Raw genomic sequence first — 24,069 nt, 5'->3', positions numbered from 1 at the left:
GATTGCTCTACGCTTATCTATCGTAATTATTGTTTTTTCTGATATTATTTAAATCATACTGTCGTTTATTCCATAATGGTTTTTTTATGCTAGTTTCATCGTTAATTTTAATAGCGCTATCGTAATTATTCTCATTTTCACTGATTATTGTTGTAAATATTATTGTCTCGTAGTGTGCAGGTAGCTGCGAGAACGATGTTCCGGCAGCTTTTGCTAGGACCGCAACGCTTACGTTCTCCCTTGTATTTCTACGCAGTATCCCTTCCTTCAAATCGCCCTTGTCCATCCGACGCAAATATCACATGAGCTTCGATTCAGCGTCGATTATTAATATTGGCTGGTTCCATGCTGTCGCAATGATTCGGGGGAGATGTTTCACGAATTTAGCGGCGCGGTACAGATTCCATTCAGGTGTACTACGTCGCCTACTTTTGGCTATTCACAATCCAAGATGCGGCAATTCCTCAGGGATATAACGAAATTCCGGTCGACGATCAAAGTCCCCGTAGCAGCGTACAGGTGAGCATGTACCTGAGGCGTGAAATAATCGACGAAGGCACGCTCGGCCGCTTTGAACTATTACAACACTCCCGGCTAATGGCAGCTCTTCGGCACCTCGGGATTCCGCTTAATTTCAGGCGAAATTATACCGGGAACACTGCACCAACCGATATTATATAGTTATGGCTGCTAGCAGTCGGAGGGTTGTCGGCGACCCGTGTAATAATTCAGGATTCGCGCCGGTTGGCTTGAAAGAATTTCAACCACGAGCGTGTACCGATGAATCGATTAACTTACGCATGCAGTCATGACGCGACTAGGAGTAATACGTTCGCTGATGAACAGAATACTATAGGTATATCCTTTTGAGAATCATCCACGAACGTTCAACCCCCGACTGCGGTACGCATGGGCCTCTCCCGGAGTTTCGCGAAAATTAAACAAATACCACCAACGATACCGACTAGCTAATAACGCGCTGTGATTTCGGCGACCCACGATAACGCGCACTTTATTATTTAAACTAATCTTCTTGCACCCCTCCGTCTTTTACCCCGACTTTTTCAGCGAAAGGAACACCGCCGGAAAATAGAACGGACGTAAGTTCTAGGGGTTGCGCGAGCGCAGTCCTTTTTACTACGTACTACGGATACGCCGGTACGCTGCGGCGGTTTACGTTGACGATGGGGTGAGGATTTCGCGGGCCGAACGTCGACGATGACGGCGGCAACGGGGAGGCAGGCAGGGTTTTTTGGATGAAAGGTAAGGGGCGTCGAGCAGCCCCAGACCCTGGACGCGCGCCACTATGTAATACGCGAACCTCCCGGTGCGCGCAGTCGCTATATCATTGATTCAACCCCCGCCCCCATTCCACGATATTCCGCCTGTGTATTACGTAAAGGATGCTCGGTCGAGCCACAAGGTATCGGAAAGGGCGAGGGCGATGGGGATGGGAGCATCCGGCGGTACCTTGGGGCGGGACGCAGACGGTCAGACGTTCGCTGCAATCGTCGACTTGGCGCTGCATTTCGCGTACAGCCACGGCCATCGTAGTACAGGGTCGAAGGGATTGATACCTCAGCAGTGATCGGGGAAAACTCAACGTTACTTTTTACAATGGATCCATTACTTTGTGATCTAGTCCTAATCACATTCTTTATTTGTTTACATCACATTATGAGTCTCCGTCGAATCTGCAAGTTACAAATTTTGTCAAATTAAATTCGAATCGTTATTTATAAACTCTCGAGATCCGAAAGAACTAATAGGTTGCGTCGATGGTCCATAGGTAGATGTGGCTGTATGCCACAGTATAGATGTATGTCCACGTTATTTGGCTAATTTCGTCCGGTCCCAAAGTGATATCCGGCAATCGGTGGTTCGTTGCCACTTTACAAGTACAGCGAGGCGGCGAAAACGATATCCCGTTTTATCACCTTTATACCTTCGCTGAACTTATTTTCTAAATCTGAATTTCCGATATTTTTTGCAGCCTGGCAGAGCTGCCTCAAAACCTCCTCCAAACGACGTAGACATCTTATTATGGACCCTGCGAATATTGTAAACTCAATTAGACTAAATACTATTGAATTCGTTCGAACGTCGCTCGACCGGTACTATCTATCAACGTGCATGTGTCGGCACTCGTTCGGACTCACCTTCAAATATGTCGGTCATTTTGCAAATTTGGAGGAAATTGGCGCCTTTGCACCACGCGTACACAACATCCATCATAAATGGTTTGAATTTCCCGATGTATCCTTCCTCGTCGATTTCCAATTTCGCGTCAGCTGTAACTTTTGCTATACGCCTCGCCATGTCTTGCATTTGCCTCAGAGGACCGCTAAGCTCCTCTGTACTCTTTGGCAGTTCGGCACCTTTTTCGTCGCAAACGAAGCAACTAATCAGAGCGACCATCTGCGGTACGCTCAAGGTATTGAACAACCCGTTGAAAATCATTTCGGTCATCAAAAGTTCGTCCGCGCCGTTCAACTCACAGGCCACCCGGCCCTTCAACTCTATCACATCGGCGGCTGTGCAATATGCCATTCGCCGCAAAACACGCTTCCTACATTTCAACTCGTCCATTTGCAGTACGGATCTGGCGCGTTTCAGCTCAGCTTTGGCCTGTTTCAGTTTTTCTCCGGTCTCCTCTTTCCGTAAATACCGTTCTGACAATTCCGGTAATTCAGGATCCTAAAAACGCGAGTCGAAAAGTCAAAGGAATTCACAAAATGTGGATAGAAAATGCGCGAGATCAGTTACCTTGTGCAATGCATGGGCGAATAATCTCTCTTCGAGTGTTTCAATTTTCGTAATTATATCTTTGAAACCAGGTTCATTGATGTGCATATCAGTTATTGGATTTAACAGGGGCGGACCATCTGGGAAACGCTTCTTGACCTCTTGGATGGTTTTTAATACGCTTTTTCTATTGTCACTTGGTCGCAAGTCTTTTGGATAAAAAACACGCAGTGAACTGATTTGTGAAATTAATGATTGTAAAACGGGAACCACTTCCATTTCCCCGCTCTCCCCCTCTTTACACGGGAGAGGATTTCCCTCCGGCGATTCGCTGGATATGTGGAGCAGAATATCAATCACAATAACGGTCTTCTCTTTCATCGGATTTTTCGGGGTTTTCTTCTTGAAATTAACGATGATCCCCCAGTCAAACTCTTCAGTTTCATTTTTAACCTGCGAGGTTGATTAAAATGTTTATGTTCATTAGAGCTTGGACTACGGAACGTTCGGAATCTGCGAGGGTTGTTTTTCCCGCAAAGGGCATGGACATCGCCAACTGGCAGAGGTCGATATGACGATATCATAAAATAATAGTAAACTTCACCTTGATCAATCTACCGGGTTGTAAAAATGGGACAAGATATTCCGGTTTGGTCAAGTATTGCCGAAACTCGCTACCGAGCTTATCCAGTTGTTCTCTGATGTGATGATATGACGATACCTCGACAAACTTATCAACTACTATTGAATTGTAGAGTTGTTGCAAATCTTTGACCCCTGAAGAATGAAAAAGTACCGGGTGCTATCAGAGCATGCCGATAAATCTGCAAACAAGAACTGACAGACGCATACTCACTATTGTACAGGTCCGGTATGCTCGCTTGATTCTGAAATTGGTAAAAGCTCCTCTCCAGCATGTATTCAGGATTTATCTCCTCCACCCTCAACAAATTAAGGACCATGTTGTAAGTCAGGTGAAACGCTGAATTTATCGGATCAGGTTTTCCCTGCACAATGTCTCTGCCGACCGCTGGGCTAACTTTTTCGTCAATCATTAAAACCACGATACCCTTCTCGTCAAGACCTCTTCGACCGGCCCTGCCTGACATTTGAATATATTCTCCTGAGGTGATCCAGCGAAAATCTCTGCCATCGAATTTTCTCGGTGCGGTAAACAATACCGTTCTTGCCGGCATGTTAAGCCCCATAGCAAATGTTTCCGTGGCAAATAAAGCCTTGATCAATCCTTCACCAAATAATATCTCGATGGTTTCCTTAAGAATAGGTAGTAAGCCACCATGGTGAATTCCTATTCCGCGTCTGAGCAATGGCAGTACGTTTTCTACTTGGGGTAGTCGCCTATCTTCTTCGGTCAACACGTCCATTGCGTTGTTGAAAACTTCGTCAACCAATCGCTTTTCGTCTACAGTGTTAAAATCTAACTTTGCCATCTGCATGGCATATGTTTCACAGTCTTTCTTGGAAAAACTGAATATTATCACAGGGGCGAAGTTTCTCTCCATTATCATTTTTACAATTTTAAAAATGTTAGTCTGGGCAGCGGCCTTGGAGGCTACTCCACCTTTCCGACCTTTCTGATCCCCCTTAGCAGCATCGCCACTTTGTTGTAGGTAAGCCATGGCCCTGTTGAAATTTTCTTCCTTAAATTCACCATTTTCGTCAACAACCTTCAGAAAGCAAAGAAAATTACAAATTTGAATGTGGATCGGAAATATAAAGGACTATACGAATGAACCAAACAACTTACCAAATGAATTCCATCACCACCTGCTGGAAAAATATAATGTTGTAGAGGCGTTGGACGATAATCGGTGTAAACTACATGACAGGGTTGATGGTGTAAATGAGCAACCCACTCAGCAAACTGTCTAGCATTTGGAATCGTCGCTGATAAAAATACGTAGTGAACGTTATCGGGAAGAAGAATTAGAGTTTCCTCCCACACAACACCTCTCTCTTTGTCACGCATGTAATGTATTTCGTCAAATATAACCCAACCAACTTCTCGCATGACCTGAAAACAAACATCAAAATATGACAGCAATTCAGTAGTGAATTTGCGACCACTGCAGCATTCCACAAATTAACGGCAAAAGGGCAATAAGGTACCTCCGATCCTCTGTAAAGCATATTTCTCAGAATTTCTGTTGTCATGATGAGTATGCTGGCCGTAGGATTTATGGTAACATCCCCTGTAACAAGTCCAACATCTTTGAATTCCTCAAAAAATTCTCTGTACTTTTGATTACTCAGAGCTTTTATGGGGGTTGTGTATATAACTCGTTGCTTATCCCTCAGAGAGCAGGCTATTGCGTACCTGTTTGGAAGTGCGTTTCAAACGTCGTTAATAATGTTCAGGTTGTGTTTGATGATGAGTTATTTTTGTTATAACTAGAAAGTTGAATGAAATTTAAAATGACAACAGCATACTCAGCTACAACAGTCTTTCCAGCAGAAGTATGAGCAGAGACGAGTACTGATTGGTTGTTTTCAATGCATAAGATAGCTTCTTTTTGGAATGGATCCAGAAGAAACTTATATTCCTTTGCTAGCGGTTCGTCTTTCCTTTCCAAGGGCACATACTCATGTCCTGGTGGTACCGCCACCTCGTGGGTGCAAGACTCTATCGTTTGAATTGTGTGCACGGTTATACGGCGAGATAGCTCTTCCAAACTGAAGTTAAATTGGTAAAATTTAGGATCTTCTATTGAAAATTGTTACATGGAAATGTTTTTATTGTATAGAATACTTCAGATCCTCAGTGAGGGAGTCTATTCTCTGCCTTTTCCCAATAGGCTCATCATCCTCTTCGAGACCTCTTTTGATATTTGGTTCCTTAGAGTCTTCGTTCCTAAAAGTTAGTACATACAATCACGAGGGTGTAAGGTTAAACGTAGGCGATACAACTTACTTAATTTTCTCGATACCCGACAATTCTGTAGCGGGGTCAGTTTCGTTTGGCGGCTGTACAACATCCTCGTTATTTTCTTCGAAGACTTGGAAGAGATCGTCGCTAAAATCAGCCATCATAAACACTACCCTTGATCAGGATCAACAGTAAACAGCATTGGAACACTCCACGCACTGATTTCACAGCACATGCGGCGAGCACGAATCAACACCAGAGACTCCAGAATACATTGTGGGGTGTCAAACCAACTCCAAGCAACGATTACCACGGTTGGGAAGTCAGTCAACCTTGCGGGAGTCCGATTTTGCCATTTGGTACATGACAAATTAATGAAAATTGAAGTTTTTTTCCACTTATTCGTTATATAAACAGTATCTGACGTGAGGAAAGTAACTGAAAGCAGGCTTGAGACCGAAAGACAAAAATAAATACACTATTTTATGTTAGTTTTATAGACTTATCAAATAATTTCGTGACATTCCGTCGATAATGTTGCAAGAAACATCTTTGAAGTGCTCACTGCATAGTCAACCGCTGGTCCACCGCAGCGTCGATAGCAACGAATTCAGACTCTAATTGCTTCGATGGTACGATTCACAATAGTACCCCACCATCTCCAAATCAGACCGGATCTTGGTGCTAATATTCGGGTTGTTGCAGTTCATTGCCAGAGTACTGTTGCGTTGCAGCACCTTGGAATTTGGATATGACCGCGGGTTTGGTGGTGTCTGAATTACCCCGCTGATTGTTGAATATAAATACGGTTTATTTTTCTCTTCTCTGTTTCCTTGCAGTTTTGCTCCATAAATGCCCTTGGTATTCGAATAAGTAGGTGCGACGAAATATCTGCATACCTCGACTATGCCGCGATTCCACAAGATTGAAATTAATAGAACAGAATGGGAAGTCCCGGAACGTTATCAAATGTTAACACCAGTTGGTTCGGGGGCTTACGGGCAGGTTTGGTAAGATTTTCTCAACTGCGCTTACGACACAATCGAACAATGCTTATACTCATTGTGTAACCATGTACCGTTTAACCATTCCCACAGGTATCCGTACCTGCTCGTCGTTTCCTCGCTTCTCAGGCTTATCTCGCCCACTATAGCAGTGGATACACGATAGCGCATAGGCCATAACACAATCGCGGTCGCGCGTCAGGATTTCATGGATTTCACTAGTAGCTATTTTCACCAAACTGGAAATACATATATTCATTTTATTCTTGTTCTTGCTACGCGTAAAAGAGCCAGGGAAAAAGGGGCAGGCCTTCTATTCTTGGCACCTGCTTACTCTTTCCTAATTAAATGATACTGAGAAGTCTTGCGAAACAATCTCTGATTACTGTAGTGAGGTTTACCTTATTCATAGTGCTTGTCAAATGCAATTATTCAAAGACAGAAGCGATAGCATTAATCGTACAGATGAACAACAACAATCTTTCGTTGGTATGTCACACCGCAGTCCTTCAAAACCGTTTTCATCTTAAATTGTGCGGTGCTGATTCTAATTCATTGTGCATGAATCGTACTCAAGTTGCGAGTTCTAAATGAGGGAAAAAAATACGCTATAGGACCTTTGGATATTTTCAAAAATAATCTCTGAGTCACTTTCATATTTCATACAGTTCAAGCTGAAATTAAATCTTCCAAATTGATCCCCATATTCAGCAAGTGCAACAATAAACTGATTAGATTAACAAGTCGAAAATTTTTCCTGTAATTTGTGAGATATGTCATGCCTATTTGCTAATAGTTCTCAAAATAGAAGAGCGTTATGACAAGATTTTACTAGACAAAACTCTACAACTCTATTTGAAACTTACTTGTAACTTGAGGATCCCAACTTGACATTGTCCTCCAGCTTTGAAAAATGGTTTGAAAAGGTTGCTCCTGTATGTCACAAATATAAAGATTGCATTATACATGCATATTTCTCTTATCACTTACAGCTCAGCCGTAGACACAGCCAACAAGCAAAAGGTAGCCATAAAGAAGTTGGCACGACCGTTCCAATCGGCTGTACATGCCAAGAGAACCTATAGAGAATTGCGCATGTTGAAGCACATGAATCATGAAAATGTAGGTTGCCATACAGTGATTTAAATGTTCAAGTAAATTAATGGTTCATGCACCCAAAATGTGATAATTGCAAAAATTTTTAGGTGATTGGATTACTTGATGTGTTCCACCCATCTACAACGTTGACAGACTTCCAGCACGTGTATGTATTAGGGGAAAAATACTTCACTACCTCTTCATACTTCGTAGTCACTCAACTGACCTAACATGGCTTTTGTTACAGTTACTTGGTCACGCATTTAATGGGGGCAGACTTGAATAATATTGTACGAACGCAGAAGCTTAGCGATGATCACGTACAGTTCCTAGTGTATCAGATACTTCGTGGTCTGAAATACATTCACTCAGCAGGAATAATTCACAGGGTAAATTCACGACAATTTTGTTCCTATGTTAATGACTTTCTATCAGAACTTCCATCGCCAAATTGCTGGTTCTTCTGTGCTTGTTTCATCTGCGTGGTAGTTATTTGATGATAATTGTCCTTCACAATTACTTATCAGGATTTGAAGCCATCCAACATTGCCGTTAATGAAGACTGTGAACTGAAAATTCTGGATTTTGGGTTAGCCAGGCCGACAGAGAACGAGATGACAGGATATGTGGCGACAAGGTGGTACAGAGCTCCAGAGATTATGCTCAACTGGATGCATTACAACCAGACTGGTATTTATTTCATGTGAAACCGTTTTGAAACGGAAAACTGTCTATCCCCACTTAGATCTCTTCATCTCTATTGTTCTTTTTTTGTGTGCATTCATGTGTCTATTCCAACTTGATATGATTTCATAAATCTAAATTCACTGAATTTCAGTCGATATTTGGTCAGTTGGGTGTATAATGGCTGAATTACTGACTGGAAGGACGTTGTTTCCTGGAACAGATCGTATCCTTTCATAAGATGCCAAATAGTTTTTATTGGGTTACCTGTCATATGGTCAAAGAACTTTCATGGTAACAACTAATCGTCCGGAGATAGGTTCCTACTAATTCGTTTCGTTTTGAAGACTGTAATAGCTAACACACATTCACCTTGCCAGCGTGACCCTAAAAGCAGCATGTGTGTTCTCACATTCTTGTTGTTCTTCAATAGTTTTTGTTTTCTTGCTAAGGATCTATCAAGAATCCAAGGAACGGATTGCCTTTCTCACACAAATCTGCAAGTATTGAAAGTCTATTAATCGTAACATTTCAACAGACCAACTTGCACGTAATAGGTAAAAGTTCAATTTATTGCTCTATATGCTATCTCTGCTTGGTTCAAATTGGTTCCAATTGAATGACTTTGGAGCAAGCTATCTGGTAACTGCATACTCATATTCAAGCACGTTTAAAGACGCTTCAACGTAGCAATACAATAACTTGAATAAATGATTTCACCTTCAATCACAACTAGCTCTTCTCACTGAAAATAATCGATGCTTATTATTATTGATAAAAATTGCTATATCTACAGTCAGTTTTCAAAAATACGACACACGCGTACCACAGATAATACTTGATATAAACCTGGCATCATACATTATGAAATGCGAATACACATTTCTTGAAAATATGTGTGAATGTCTGCTGCAGCAACAGCTTTCATTGCATTTGAATTGACGTATGATGTACACTTGTATCTTGATATACTCAATAGTCGCGTATTGTCAGTGGAGCCTTAGCCTCAGCAGATATCCACCAACTGAATCTTATCATGGAGATACTGGGTACACCACGGGACGAGTTCATGCAAAAAATATCTTCAGAGTCGGTAAGTGTGCAGAAATTATTTAACGCTAGTAAACACACTATATGCTAAATAATTATGATGAGGTTTCTGCACAAACGGGACATTTTTTCTCCTCCACAAGACATTGAATTTAGGTAGGTTCAATGAATTCTACATTGTGATCTTTATATATGTCGACTCAGATCAATCTGAGATAGGCAATTCTATGAACTTTAATTATTGTCCATCAGATATCAGTTCGAGCTTCAATGTATGTCAAATTAACTCTTCATATTGTGTTACCGAATTCCCAATCTCAGACGAATTTCTTATTGATGGGAATATAGATAAAGCCTCTTACAATCACATGTATTTCATTACAGAATACGGTTCTTGTTATTCAAACCCTCAAGTGCAATGAACCTTGCTTATCTACTTTTATGGTGCATGAAGTGTTTCACTCATCTGCCTGAGCTACCTGTCATTGCTTCACATTACTTTTTTAATTTATTAAGACGTTTAATCATGCTGTGTGAGAATTCCAGTGTTCGAATAGTCGCGGAGTGGTTTTATGACCTGTTGATATTATGCTAATTATACAGATATATACGATCGTATGCTACCTTCAAACTGACAGTCATCCACCACATACTGATCGCTTTGCAGAGTATAAAATACCATAAAATTGTTGCAACCTTTGAAGTCCAAAAGAAATTTCCATGTTTATGCAAAACTTTATGTGAGTTTCGCTTGAAACAAAATGCCTTAACTGTTGTCAGACATTGATCATCTAACCAGAGTGCTCGTGCTTTGTGGTACGCCCACAGAAGATACTTTAGCCAAAATTACCAGCCAAGAGGTAAATAGGAATTGAGTCAAATATAGTGTAGGGTCTGGCACATTGCATCACGTCACACAGCGTCACTTTGCCAAGTATTGTCGATGCTGAATCCCTCCGGTTTAAATGTTTTCACTGCACCTGTACTGTGTATTCATTGAATGTATATATCTCCATATAGGTATAGTGCTCCTCTCACCGGAAGAATTTTAAGACCGTTTTAATCAATTACTGGCATGAAAATACATATGCTGATACGCGATTGAACATGTTTTGCATGCAAATTCTACCAACCCTTTGCACGATCGATAACAAAATTGAACTTTCAAGGGCTTATTTGATTTATCTGGAAGATAAAGCTACGTTTTACCCATGAAAATCAATAACCGATGCTTGAACATGCTCGAATCATGCTGCTATAGACTAAAGTGATTTCTTTTCAAGTTAACTTGATACGTATAATAGCTTTGTACGCATTTTAACTTGGGTAACAATCAAATTTTATTCCAGGCTAGAAATTACATACAAAGCTTACCTCCACTCAAAAAGAAGGATTTCAAGGAAGTGTTTCGTGGTGCGAATCCATTAGGTGAGAGAAACTGCTTGATAAAATTAATAGGTGTAATAGGTATTGAATTATGAATCTCTCAAAACAAGTATCGCTGTTTATGAACAAGGGTGAATAGCCCTAAACTTTCTGCTACATGTTACAGCAATCAACTTGCTGGAATTAATGTTAGAGTTGGATGCGGAAAGGAGAATAACGGCACAACAGGCATTGGCACATCCTTACCTTGCACAATATGCAGACCCTTCTGATGAGCCGGAGTCCTTACCATATGACCAAAGTTTTGAAGATATGGACTTGCCGGTGGAGAAATGGAAGGGTGAGTGTCGACACCAGGTAATCCCATGTGATAATCTTCAATAATTGGAATTCGTCATTGCTTTGCAAACTCCTATATTCCATCACCCCAGATCAACCTTAAATTTGGAACACGACTGACCATGATTTATAACTTTTCCTGTTTTATAGAACTTGTGTATCACGAGGTTGTGACTTTTGTACCTCAGCAGTTACCAGCGTCATCTACAGCAGGCGAATCAACCTCTTAGGATGAGGCGTTGACTAATGCGATGAATTTAATTCAAGACAGCATTAGTGAAAACTTATATGAAATACCTGTCGCTGTAAATAATCCATAGTTAGGCTGGAATGGTAGAATAGAGAATTAACAAGCACCCCACTAAATCATTCATATAATTGAAAATGTTAACATCTTATGAGGAAAGTGAGATTGTATTGTCACATCTACTCAACTGCATCGCAACGGCATTGTGTCATTGACAAGCCTCGGCCTTTCTCTTTATCTTGCCTCGATTGTGCCTGTCATGTGTAGTAGCCAGAATTCTCACTGTACGTATAAGACTGTACCTATGTAGTACATATCCTTTGAAACATAAAAGTTAATCAAGACAGATTAAAGATTCTGGCGCGCTCACTCAAAACATACTTCTTGGTACCTTAAGCACTCAAGGATGCAATGACGCAGATCTTGAAATGCATCATGCATCCACCTGCAATAAGTTATTCTTTTCATGAATTAACAATTAAATGCCCAACCAATGTCGGGTAATATATTTACAGTAGGTGTAAGTTTGGGTGTAACATTAACATGAATTAACTATAAATTCAATTCAACGGTAGACATCAATGATCTAGTTTTTTTCAATGTCAACCAATCCCTGGAATAATCAGGAGGCAGATCGCTTGTCGTAAAATTCGACAAGGGTAAAATCTCGAATTATGGGCGAGGGATGAGCCCTCAAAAGCCATATCCTGTGACGTACAGGAAAATTTTCAATTTCAAAGAACTTAGTCTGTTCAAAAGTACTTTACAGGATTTCTAGCCAATAATCTCAATTTTGACGCAGAAAGGGGACGATATGTCTCTTTTGTGGAGGTATAATTTTGAACCAGATGAAAAAAGCAACTGTGATTCATGGTGCCGTACCTTTTAGATCCCGCTTATTTTTAACATTTAGTCACATACACATGCTTCTCTTAGCAGTATAATGAGCGCATAGCGAGCTGTTAGTAATTATTTGGTGCCTAAAAAACGTATATGCTAAGATGTACTGTAGGTAAGTTCAATACATACATATGTATTGAAATGGAACATTAGAAATGCGTGATTACAGAAGAGATATCACACGGTTGTGGAAAAGTGTATCATGTTATATGTATATTATTGTATTAATTGTATTACCTTGTTGGCATTGAGTAACCAGATATTCAAATAACAACATTGAGGATGTAAAACCAATGACTACATGATTGCATGCATCAATTCTAGTTATCCCTGTTCGTTACCCGGATCATTAGATCTGATGTGATGCTTTTTCAATTCAAAATGTGCAGTCAGTGACTAAAACATATTATTCCGTCCACGGTGCCATGTCCATAATCTCTAGTCAACGAGTCTATTGAATCCATCATGTATTTGAATCACGGACCTAGGCGACCTAGGATTTGAATCATGGAACTAGTTTGAATTCCACCGCCAATGGTCACATGACACTGTGATTTTTACAGATGGTACCTCGTTGGCTGAATGCCGACTACGCCGACCAGTCCCTGGCATGGGTTAAGGGGGTTTAATTCCCCATCATCAAAAATGTTCCATGACTCGGTCCGTACCTGCTTATCAGATGTCGTTGTTGTTCGTTATCTTTCTTCTCATCACTGATATCAGTGCACTATTGTAGATCACACCTTGTACCGGTGGTACGATCTCAAATCAGGCATTACGCACTGACGTTCAGTCAGTCCTGCGTACAGTAAATCAGTGTATCACCGGTATGACGGACAATCTGGCCGCTATACTTTGCTCGCTCTTAGACGATAAGGCGGTTAAAGGTAAATCATGTTACAACTCTTAAAAGTATGCACCTCTAGTTTTTTAAAAAATTGTGGTAATTATTGTTGGGGGGGTTGTACATCGACGACTTTTTTCCACCTCTCACAGATCTGCCCAACCAAGACGAACAACAGCAGGATAAGTTATTGACGTCCCACTGAGAAGCATGCATATCGTATTTATTATTGCATATTTCTCTACTTTCTTGTTATCGCCGTTCTATTTCCGCACGCATGCTGTTAGCGCAAGTCAATGCGCGCTTTCGCATTCAAAATTCAAATCCTATTAGAACCGATGACCGATGGATATCTTAGTATCATTTGACAACTGTATAACTAATTTTAGAAGGTCGAATGCTTCGTTGCAATTTAAAGGAAGTTTTAGGGTAATACAAAAATCAGTCACCTTGAGATTATCAAATTTTCTACGCTTTACAGCTGAACAATGGAAATTACTGGGGCAAGAGAAGGATGGATCGCTGCTTGTTGGATGGGTAGAAGAAAGTTCGGAGAGAAATTCCGCTTTGCCATACTCCGTGATTGGACATTATGACAGAGCCAAAGGCACCTTGCAGGTGAATTGACAAGACATTTATCGGCTCTTTGTTTTATGCACCACTCAGATTCCAATGCGTGTCATTTTTCCAGATTGTATACAAATTCTCTCAAGTTTTAAATGTTGTACAAGCCACCATAAATCAATACCACACATTGCTCGGCTATGTTATCAAGACCAGTATTGTCGTCGATGACAGAAAAGTGGAAACTGATTGTGCGACTGTCAACGAAGGATCATCAGAGTCTGATACTTTAGAAGTATATCGGGTTTATGTGGTGGATCTTTGTTCGCCAACCAAAACTATTAATAATTTGGAACTAGAGAGAAGTAAACAGGCAAGGATACAATTTCTGTACAAACAACGGCCACAAAGGAATTTGGACCAGTTCCTGGTTCTTATTCATCAAGAATGTAAGTGATGATTGACATTTACGAAAAGTCAAATTATCGTTTCACCAACAGTTTCCAAGTAGTTACTGCTCACAACCTTTCTAATCCGCCAAAACCACCGCTTGCAATCCTATCCTATCATTGTGACTGTCCTCAGTTTGCTAAGCTATGATGAATAACGTTTTCAATGTTTAATATCGCACGCAGCTGTCATGTTGTACAACGTCCACTTTGATAATACAAATGACGGCACATACACGCTGAAGGAATTAAAGTCAGAGTCCTTAGTTCGCACATTTATATGGGCTCAGTGGGATTCGGTGAATCAAGTTTTATATCACATACATCACCGCAGATCTCCGACAAGCTTAGTTACGGAAGAAGCTAGCGACAGTCAACAAAAAACACCTGGATCTTGCCCAACATTGAGTGGCCTCCAGTTTCATGACGATCTACCCCATGAAACAGTTGTAAGTCAGTTTTGTGATCAATACTCTCTGCTACTCTAATTTTGTTTTCATTGACCCCTAACGTTCTGCAACATATATGTGAGAATTAGTTCGTAATTAATGATAGATATTATTAATTTCAGTTGAATATACCGTTGAACTTACCACAGCTACCTGACTCGAGTCACTGCGGGACTTACGAAGATGATGTAATTCCATTACGAGTACACGACTGTTCGTTAGACTTAATCGTTGTTTCGGACCCAAAAGGAATGGTATGCATATGCCATCATTATCTTTATCGTCCCGACAATCATTCTGCAGATTCAATAGACAACAATTGCCTCTCTGACATGAATACTGTGCACTTTGCGTATTCCGTCACTGTGTTACATCACAGCTGCGTGATACATTGCGTTATACCAGGAATCCCTTGGACACGTGCTAAATTGATGAGACCAACATTTGTCATCCACGGAGACCACCATATGGTCGTATTTGTGCAAGGAGCGTTTACGCACCTTCTGGAAATAGGTGTGACACACGAACCATGCTGTCACATCCTTTCTGGTCCTCTACCTTGTGTGCCTTGGCGCACTTCATATTTAGTACCTTTATTAGATCTCACTACTAATAATCCAAATGACGGTAATAATAGTAAGAGGAGACGTAATTCTAGTGAAAGATCGCGAGCTTTGAAAATTGACGAAAATTTTGGGCCCACTGGTACTAACGTTAGAACAGGAACTTTCATTAACACGGAGAATTATAGTACTCTGATAAGTTCAACTCCTAATCCGTTGACCGTAGATCTTCCGACGTTGGATCTTGTGACGCTGACTATCCCTGTAGAATTTCTGATCGAGGAGTTTCGCAAAGAAACATCCCTCGATGTTCGTCTCGGTATACTACACTACTTCCTTGTACACCGGAATGATCCTGAATCAGTGATGGAACTAGTTTCTGCAATAGCTGAACAACCAAAACTACTGAGTGTGGCCAGACTGTTGCAAGAAATTTTAATCTCTGGCTCATACGCAGCCGTGCAAAAAAATTTGCCTGCAGACGCACCACAACTCACATCGTTACTGCCCTTTACTACCATGCAAAACAGCATAGCAACCGAGGTCATAGTGAATGACTTGACTATCACACTAACTCATGAAAAATTATGGAATACCTCTGTCATGTTATTGTCTCCCCAACAACGGCTAGTTCCATACTGCAACGATCTTTGGACCCGACTTTGGGATCAGTTAGGTAGGTGTATCGGAGATAAACCCAGATTCAAGCCAAGTCAGGTTGCCGAAAAACTGATGGTCTCATTGGCATGTTATCAGCCAGAAGCACTTTCCAGATCTAGTACGCCCATGTCCCCCAGCGGTGGGTGAGTATTAACAAGATTACTTATTTCAATTAAATAATCATTGAGGAAATTATTCTGTGCATAACTTCTATCTAACTAGTAAAGAACTGGGATGGTGAAGTGTTAAGGGGGCTGATGTCTTTGTAGATTAGCGGTAGCTGCAGCTTCAATGGGGGAACTGATGGGCTGCAGAGGGAATAGCAAGATCTTAGATTCTGGCCTGCCTTTTGTGGAGGTAGAAAGTTGTACAGCCTCTAAACAAGAGCATGTGGTATCGGTAAATTTGAGGGAACTTTCGATGCACCTGCTTAAACATGGAACTCAAACTTCCACTATGCGCTTGCAAGGAATTTGCACACCTCTGCATCTACATGCCATGGCCACTAGGCACGTGGCCGCTCAATTAGAAACCTCTCGTTCACTCTGTCAGATGCTTTGTCGAGCCTCCAACGTCGACCCTAGAACCGAACAGAAACGCGGATTTGATCTCATGTAAGAAGTCTGTAATTTAAAATTTCCCTTTTGTGTATGGAATCATAGCTGGATGTGGTGAATCTAAAATTTTCACTTCAATCAAAGACACTGATACAAACGCATAATGCCGTCGAATTATATTTCAGAGACCAATTGGACGAATCAAGACTCTGTTTGTTGTTCACACTACTGGAACGCTACAGTTATGCCATAGAGGGGACAGCGTTCCCATTACCTCAAGGATTCACATCGTTTTTCACTTATCTAGGATACCGAAGTCTGAACTACCCGACTTTTCTGCAGTACGTTCGAAAAGATGTATTTGAACTACAAGTCGACGTTATGAAAGCAATTATGGCTGGTGAGTTTGATAATTGTTTGCTTGCAAAGCCACAGTCATGGAATTCCCTGTCCACTCTCTGGTTGTGTCATTTTTAATTGTAACACTAATGAATACCCTAAGATTCAGGTGAATCGAAAGCTGGAGTCTGCCAAAAATTAGGCTTGTTATCGTTACTGCCGAGGTCTAGAGCAAAGAGATTACTCAATCAGTGGTTACACCCCGTTAGTTTGATGTTGAGAGCTCGGGAACATGCTACTAATATATTATCTGGAGAACTCTGTCAGTGTCGTGGAAGAATCCCACAGCATCGCATTGATCACAATGGTAAATGCAATGACAAGCTTTCTTATCATTCAAGTCGGTTTGTTAAGATCTAATAGATATTTGCTTGTATTTGTATTCAGGGCTAGCTGCGTTTCCATCAGCAGATCGACTTTCCCCGCTGGACACGTTTCTGGATTTGTTGACAGCCAAAGGTACGAATTGCATATTCGACTGTTTAGGATACAATATTTTTATAGCTCCAGTTTGCAGTATCAATGTATCTTTTTTCTACTCCGCAGCTAGTCTAACAGAATTAGACTTTGGTCTGCTTATAGAGGCAACGGTAACGTCAACGGAAGATTTTCTATGATTTTATGGTACCGTAATGTAGATAGGGGCCAGATTCTCATTCTCATACACTCCTATCCAAGTACACCGTATGATGTATCCCACCGAGAAAATTCAGTAAGTAGGTGTAATTTTCTGCAAAAATTTAGCCATAATTCTAGAACTTGCTACCAAATATAATTGCTATCGGTAACTAGTAATCAAGATACTCAGTGATCATGGAGACTTTTGCTCGATTGGCTGAGAACAGTCTGCAAATGCAATAATTCTTGTTGGTCAGCTTATGAAATCAGGCTAATTAAATCGAGTTGTAGTATTAGAGTTAATATTTAGATACCGTTCCTTACAAATCAATAGTCATTTATAGAAATAGGGTGTTGTGCAATGAGTCGTGATTTGTACAATTAAATTAAATTTTCACAGACCATTTTCCTGTGTGACAAATTCCCAAATAAAGACTTGTCACCAGCATGTGTCCAAATTGATACAGTACAACCTACCTAATCCCTGGTTGAGTCTCTAATGGTGAGAGATGTTCTATTTATGATTTTCTATATGGATTGAAACAGATAGTTGATGGTAACTTTAAGTTATAATTGGCTAATATTTTCTCAGAGAAGAATCAACATAGTCTGGATCTCCTTGACCAAACCAATTTTCTGGAACTCTAACATCCTTACGCCAGGACTCTGCATGATTTATGCTTGATCGACGTATGACCCAGTTGTGCCAGTCAGTTATTCTATAATATGAAAAGAAAGATAGAATCTATCTCGTCAAGAGTATTATCAAACACTGAAATGAATTGTCTGGTTGTTTCCACTCAATAGTGGATTTGAAGCCAAAATTTAGTAGAGAAGTGTAGGGTGTAGACATGATGAAAAGGTGAGTGATACCTCTTTCCGGGTATATCCACAACACGTTTTTGTGGCATAGGAAGCTGTTCTCTGAAAAATTTGTATTTGTTTCTATGGAACGCCAACAGAAATGGTCTGATGTTGCATTCAGGGAATGGTGATTGCATTTTCTTTCATATGTGCAACCTACACCTACAGGACAGTCATCTTCATTGAATACGTAGAGCTTCGATGCAAGCAGTGACTGAAATAGAATTCTGCAGTCAATGATCCAAGAGACATTGAAAGCTTTTTCTATATGTTTGACTTTTGACGGATAACAGATGATTGGATAGTTCCCGCTTCTCATTGAAAAGAATGCTAGGCGGTAGTTTTCAATATGGCGTGCTCTTGATGACTAGTGTATATGTATAACGAACGTCGCTGGACGTGTGTTACGCAGGGTGCTTCTAAGACAGAATCATTCTTTATTTTTATTGATTGTCATTAATTATTTAGTCGAAGACAGCAGAATATTAGGGTTGTCGTTTAAATTAGTCAAGTGCTTAAAAAAAGGACGTTGGTGAGTACGTGTCTCAAACATTGGTGAAAACTGACGGCTGTGGGCATAACCTTGCCGACGAGAACTCAGGAGCAGAAAGGGTGATGAAAACAGATCAGAAAGTAGGAAATACAAAGTGTTTGGATTGAAAGAATAACGGCACATAACTTGCAAATAATTTCAATGGAGTCGTACCCAATGGAGTATCTATACGTATATCAATAAGCCACTGAAACGTATCTAATGTCTGACCCTGTGGAATATTTGATAATCAAATCTGTAAGTTGCTCAGGTAAAGTTCACGGTCAATGAACAGTCACAATGATTTAGGCGATTATAACTATGTGAAGTTCATTGGCAAGTTACCGCACAAGATTACGATCGACGATATGATTTCAACTAGCAATTTTATACTGTAGAACATAAGTTGTTGACTTTAGAACAGTCCTGAAAGGATCTAACGTACAGCGAGTTGGCTCTGGATATTCACCGCCATGTTTAGCTTCGAAGGTGACTATAGGCGCAAACCTCAACAAAATTTGGCTGGCGCTAGTCGTAGAGATGAAAAAGCTGCACTCCTGCAACATGCTCAATTGGAACGTTTGAAACGTGAACAACAACGTCAGAGACACGATGCTGCTCTTAAAATACAAGCTCAAATCCGTCAGTTTGTCGCCAGACAATTAAAACGTAAGCACGAAAGGCAAAATTTCGACAAGGCTCAGCAGTTGTTGGCAAACAAGCAGCCAAGTTTGGAAGAAATCATTCCCTTGCTGAAAAGATTATTATATTTCTTTGACAAGGCCTTGGATGCCGCCAGATTAATATGGGTACTCAGGCATGTCCTGAAGCACCATGAGAAAATAAAGCAATTAACCAGTACCTCTGCTGAATGGTCATGGCGATTACGGTACGTATAAAATTATAAAGTTGGAAAAGATGATCGTCAGTGGCCGTTACCTATGTAGCAATCTGATTAATATCGTTGAAAATTAAATGCTTGAGTATTATGAATGTTTCAGCTGGATTCTCAGATTATCGATGCGGCAAATAGCTGACATGGTTTCTGCAGAACAGTCTCGTTCCATGGCCGTGCCTCTCCGAGTACTGGAGGTATTCACAGATAAAGAAAATAATGAAAGGATTCTGAAAGAAGGAAGCAACCCCCATTTGCTTGGTATATTCGTTTACTTGTCGAAGAACAGATACTTTGTACAATTGAGAAAGTTGCTCGACGAAAAAATACCGCCGTTGTTAGAAGCATCTCCTGTACCACCGACCCCGATGGCCGCATGTCTCTTGGACATGCTCAAACGACCTCTTAGACTTATTTACAACATGGAAAATAACAACGAATCTTCAATTATAATACTTGAGGAGTTTTGTCGCAACATCCTTATGCCGCGGATGTCGGACCCAATAAAAATGCTCGTTCTGCCCGCTTTGTCGACGTTCCACGAGCTTCCTTACAGACAATTGATCGATTGCATCAACAGGCTTGCCAGCGAACCAACGCTCTGCCTACTTTATGGTGTACTGTCGTTAGAACCACAGGGATTTGGTAAGCAAGGACTAGTGTTATATTTTATTCTATCATACTTCGAATGGTTCATCCTCCATATTTTCTACTCGCTTGATTTATTCTGCTCATATGATGTTTCACGGGATTGTACAGAGCCTGGCAAATCACGAGACACACTGACCAACTATCTTCAAGTCCTGGCCTCGCTGAGCTCGACGATAACCCCGTCACCTGCGGAGCAATGCCTCACATTTACCGAGGAATCAGATAGCGACGAGGACACGGATATGACGGATCAGGGTGAGGCTGACATTCTCCAGCGATGTATAGAGATGTTGAACGCCGAGAATCGCGTGCATGGCATACTGATGGCTGTGGACCAAAGCGAGGATCCTCTCGTACTCCGTGCCCTTTGCCAGCTTTGCCACAATCTTTTGATAACCAATAAGCTGGCCGTGCCCAAGTACAAGCTACTGTACATGCTCGCGTTCAAACCTTCGTTCCTTCGACACCTTTGGACCGCTCTACTCTCAGTCTCTCAGACGTCTTTATTCGGAGGCACAACCCCCCTTGTACAGGTGGTATCGCGTGGCATAGCTTTAAACGCTGAGGATACGAAGAACATCGTGTCGCTTCTCGCCGTTTTTTGCTCACTGTTTAGCCTGTTGATCGCTACGCTCCACGACACAGAGTTCTTCAACGACGGAATCGAGGTTGGCGCGACAATGCCTGGGTCGGTTCAACAAACAATGCCCTTTACTACCGCGGATCTGGTGCCACTGTCTGCTCACTTGAAGGGCATCTGCCTGGGCTTGGTGGAGCTCGCCTTCCCCGATACGAGACCAACGGTACGGGATGATTACAAGACCGCGGTACTCGGGGCTTCCTCGACCGGACACAATCAACAAAACACGCAAATGTGGGCACATTTGTTCAAAGTCACAGTCGGTCTGCTCCGGCAGCTTCACACGCGCGATCTCAGGAAACAATTCTGCCCCGAGGGTCATTGGATAGCTTCCAACATCGTCATACCCTTGGACAAGCCCCAAGACTTCACCTTTCGCCGGCGCAGGCTGCGAGGCTACGTGCCCTTCCAAGGTTTGAGGTCGTTCACCCGCGAGGATCTTGAAGAGGGCCCACCATGGTCAACGAAAGAGGTGCGGACGCTCACCTTGCTGCGAGAGATACCATTCGTCGTGCCTTTCAACGATCGCGTAGTCGTGTTTCAATCGCTCTTGAATCACGACAAGGAGGAACAGCAAGGAGAATGGACAAATTTCATGCGCGGTCCTTACATACAGATAGCAGTCAGACGAAACTACCTCTACGAAGACGCGTTCGACAAGCTATCTCCGGAGAACGAGTCCGAGCTGAGGTTGAAAATGAGGGTGCAGTTGGTGAATACCGCTGGTCTCGAGGAAGCTGGCGTCGATGGGGGAGGTCTCTTCCGCGAATTTCTTTCAGAGTTACTGAAAACTAGTTTTGATCCGAATCGCGGATTCTTCCGACTCACGAAGGACAACATGTTGTATCCAAATCCGACGGTACATCTCCTCGTCGACGATTTCCCGAAACATTACTACTTCATAGGTCGCATTCTGGGCAAAGCACTCTACGAAAATCTACTCGTTGAGTTGCCGTTTGCGGAGTTCTTTCTCTCTAAGATCGTCGGCAGGCAAGCCGATGTCGATGTTCACCACCTGGCATCCCTCGACCCTATAATGTACCGGAACTTATTGTATCTCAAGAGTTACCAGGGCGATGTAACCGAGTTGGGGCTGGATTTCACGGTGTTGTCCGACGAGCTCGGGGAGAGACGAGTCGATGAATTGAAACCTGGAGGTGCCAACATCACGGTGACCTCCCACAACCGAATCGAATACATTCATCTGATGGCCGATTACAAATTGAACAAGCAAATACGTGCACAGTGTTATGCGTTCAAGCAGGGAATCAGCAACGTCGTATCGCTCGATTGGCTACAAATGTTCAACAACAAGGAGCTCCAGGTGCTGATATCTGGTGCTCAGATACCGGTTGATGTCCACGACCTTAAGCTACACACAAATTACACCGGAGGATATGGCCCCGATCATCCAACAATAACTACCTTTTGGAAAATCGTTGACGAGTTCACCGATCAACAAAGGAGTCAGCTACTCAAATTTGTTACCAGCTGTAGCAGACCGCCGCTCCTGGGATTTAAGGTAACAAGATTCATTCTAAAAAAGACCAGGTCTTCATTCTTGTGATTTTTTTTAGGAGCTGGACCCCCCTTTCTGCATTCAGCACGCGGGTAGCGTCGATCGTTTGCCTACTTCGAGCACCTGCATGAACCTCTTGAAACTTCCGGAATTCCCGGACGAAAAAACTCTCAGAGAAAAGCTTCTCTACGCAATACAAGCGGGTGCGGGATTCGAACTTAGCTAAGTTACCAATTGAATCCGCTGAAGCCGTGACGTTGGTTCACTCCTCCTTGATTAAAAAAAGAAAAAAATCAACCCACGCGACGATAATCGCAATGTACTCGACTTTGCAAATGGTCCTTGGTGATATTTCGAGTGCCTAGAAGTGTGAGGAAGATTGCGGGCTGTGGGGATGGGATCAAGTCACTCCGCACTCATTCGGCAAAGCGCATATCGTTGATAGAGACGATAACTCTGATTTGGCGATTGTGATAACGCAACATAAAAACTGTCATCGTTATGGATTGGAAGTTACAATGTAATGAAAGAGTTGCGTGACACACGATGGGAGCACATACCTGTGTACGCTATACTCTAGATGCGGGATAAGGATGGTACTCGTAAAGAAAATCGATAATTTTGATTCGTTAAAACTCGTCGATTTACATCTATAATTAATCCATGTAGAAGAATGCCTCACGATATCGATCAGCTTGTGTCTACGTGAATTATCATTGCATCGAAAGAAAATTTTCAAGTTTCAACTGATCGCAGGAATCGTGTGGTATTTGTAATGTGTAATTAACAATGTACGTACATGCATGAATATTTATTGATTGAGAAAAATCGGTAGTGGGGAAACAAGAGTCTGGCAGGTCATCCACTGGGGTCGCAGCAGCGAACAACCAATGTTGCCACACAGGCAATGTCATACAATTGATATTGCATCGAGGGGCCAACTACTTACAATTAGGATACGTTAGACAATGTGTCTGCAATAAATGATAAGTGGGTATAACTATTATAGGTGTGTATTTGTATAATAAGTAGAGTCTGGTAAATTAGCCGTTGAGTGTTAATAATTCAAATTAAAACTGGGATTCCATACCAAACGAGTTTAGTATGGTGTCATATTATTATGACAGGTACACCGGTATCCGTACCGTACGGTCTACCTACCTACCTAAATACCTGCCTATCAATCATCCATGCTATACAAGTATACCTATACAATATCTATATTTTTTTGTTACAGTTACGGCCCTGGCGTCTGTATATTGTGTATATTTGAAGTTTATATCTGCCTGTCAATGTATCAAATGTATGTATGCGAGAACGTATTTATGTAGATGATAATAAAATAATGTAAATACAACTCATTAGCTGGCGTTTCTATTTTTGTTTTGTTCATTATATTTCTTTGTTTTCCCGTACATTTGTCAGACGCGTGGACACATCTAACAGAAGATGGAGTCTTCGGATGATGAATCTGAACATTTGTTCAGGGAGAGCAAAGAGATTTCTGCAGAGATTATGGAAATTC

At 41.6% G+C, this 24,069-nt stretch overlaps 3 protein-coding genes and 1 long non-coding RNA gene across 9 annotated transcripts; 2 read left to right on the top strand and 2 right to left on the bottom strand.

Annotated features, from left to right (window-relative positions):
- Positions 1-1,622: 1,622 nt before the first annotated feature.
- On the bottom strand, positions 1,623-6,338 carry LOC105690264 (exosome RNA helicase MTR4). The gene is made up of 11 exons (XM_020854821.2): positions 6,198-6,338; positions 5,678-6,081; positions 5,516-5,617; positions 5,197-5,439; positions 4,876-5,083; positions 4,514-4,780; positions 3,602-4,433; positions 3,350-3,522; positions 2,767-3,198; positions 2,160-2,697; positions 1,623-2,050 (listed from the first exon to the last, which is right to left on the bottom strand). Exons 2-11 carry the CDS (start codon positions 5,794-5,796, stop codon positions 1,893-1,895), a joined length of 3,072 nt encoding a protein of 1,023 aa, XP_020710480.2. The 5' UTR covers positions 5,797-6,081; positions 6,198-6,338; the 3' UTR covers positions 1,623-1,892.
- Positions 6,339-6,718: 380 nt separating this feature from the next.
- Positions 6,719-13,404, bottom strand: LOC125500610. 4 transcript variants are annotated; one of them, XR_007277994.1, is made up of 7 exons: positions 13,261-13,404; positions 12,911-13,139; positions 11,377-12,833; positions 8,791-11,291; positions 7,503-8,632; positions 7,038-7,222; positions 6,719-6,875 (listed from the first exon to the last, which is right to left on the bottom strand). It is a non-coding gene; the product is annotated as an uncharacterized LOC125500610 (long non-coding RNA). The 4 variants fall into 4 exon arrangements; XR_007277996.1 differs by lacking the exon at positions 13,261-13,404 and having other exon boundaries at positions 12,911-12,945; positions 13,009-13,134; XR_007277995.1 differs by lacking the exon at positions 13,261-13,404 and having other exon boundaries at positions 11,377-12,945; positions 13,009-13,134.
- LOC105690263 (protein pigeon) lies at positions 13,095-17,736 on the top strand. Its single transcript, XM_012407907.3, has 10 exons — positions 13,095-13,227; positions 13,666-13,802; positions 13,876-14,197; positions 14,384-14,646; positions 14,769-16,012; positions 16,139-16,483; positions 16,612-16,826; positions 16,929-17,132; positions 17,213-17,284; positions 17,372-17,736. The coding sequence occupies exons 1-10, from the start codon at positions 13,170-13,172 to the stop codon at positions 17,440-17,442; spliced, it is 2,931 nt and encodes a 976-aa protein (XP_012263330.2). The 5' UTR covers positions 13,095-13,169; the 3' UTR covers positions 17,443-17,736.
- On the top strand, positions 17,499-23,905 carry LOC105690262 (ubiquitin-protein ligase E3C). 3 transcript variants are annotated; one of them, XR_007277993.1, is made up of 7 exons: positions 17,499-17,537; positions 17,844-17,945; positions 18,036-19,728; positions 19,841-20,379; positions 20,494-22,547; positions 22,603-23,534; positions 23,782-23,905. XR_007277993.1 is itself a non-coding variant. In XM_048653879.1 (7 exons), the coding sequence occupies exons 4-7, from the start codon at positions 19,313-19,315 to the stop codon at positions 22,768-22,770; spliced, it is 3,177 nt and encodes a 1,058-aa protein (XP_048509836.1). In that variant the 5' UTR covers positions 17,499-17,537; positions 17,844-17,945; positions 18,036-18,305; positions 18,406-19,312; the 3' UTR covers positions 22,771-23,905. The 3 variants fall into 3 exon arrangements, 2 of the variants coding, with proteins under 2 accessions (XP_048509836.1, XP_048509837.1); XM_048653879.1 differs by having other exon boundaries at positions 18,036-18,305; positions 18,406-19,728; positions 22,603-23,905; XM_048653880.1 differs by having other exon boundaries at positions 18,036-19,097; positions 19,238-19,728; positions 22,603-23,905.
- The last annotated feature ends 164 nt before the right edge of the window (positions 23,906-24,069 follow it).

This window comes from Athalia rosae, chromosome 4 (genome assembly GCF_917208135.1).
Source record: "Athalia rosae chromosome 4, iyAthRosa1.1, whole genome shotgun sequence".
Classification (NCBI taxonomy): Eukaryota; Metazoa; Arthropoda; class Insecta; order Hymenoptera; family Athaliidae; genus Athalia; species Athalia rosae.
Note: the sequence above shows the minus strand (reverse complement) of the source record. Positions and strands in the feature narration are given on the sequence as shown.

Coding starts and splice junctions, on each gene's coding strand:
- LOC105690264 (XM_020854821.2), bottom strand. CDS start 5,796: ATGATGGCTGATTTTAGCGACGATCTCTTCCAAGTCTTCGAAGAAAAT. Junction 4,434..4,513: donor GTGGTGATGGAATTCATTTG/GTAAGTTGTTTG, acceptor TGCTTTCTGAAG/GTTGTTGACGAAAATGGTGA. Junction 3,523..3,601: donor CATACCGGACCTGTACAATA/GTGAGTATGCGT, acceptor TTCATTCTTCAG/GGGTCAAAGATTTGCAACAA.
- LOC105690263 (XM_012407907.3), top strand. CDS start 13,170: ATGACGGACAATCTGGCCGCTATACTTTGCTCGCTCTTAGACGATAAG. Junction 13,803..13,875: donor GAGCCAAAGGCACCTTGCAG/GTGAATTGACAA, acceptor TCATTTTTCCAG/ATTGTATACAAATTCTCTCA. Junction 16,484..16,611: donor AAACGCGGATTTGATCTCAT/GTAAGAAGTCTG, acceptor ATTATATTTCAG/AGACCAATTGGACGAATCAA.
- LOC105690262 (XM_048653879.1), top strand. CDS start 19,313: ATGTTTAGCTTCGAAGGTGACTATAGGCGCAAACCTCAACAAAATTTG. Junction 20,380..20,493: donor GTTAGAACCACAGGGATTTG/GTAAGCAAGGAC, acceptor GGGATTGTACAG/AGCCTGGCAAATCACGAGAC. Junction 22,548..22,602: donor CGCCGCTCCTGGGATTTAAG/GTAACAAGATTC, acceptor GATTTTTTTTAG/GAGCTGGACCCCCCTTTCTG.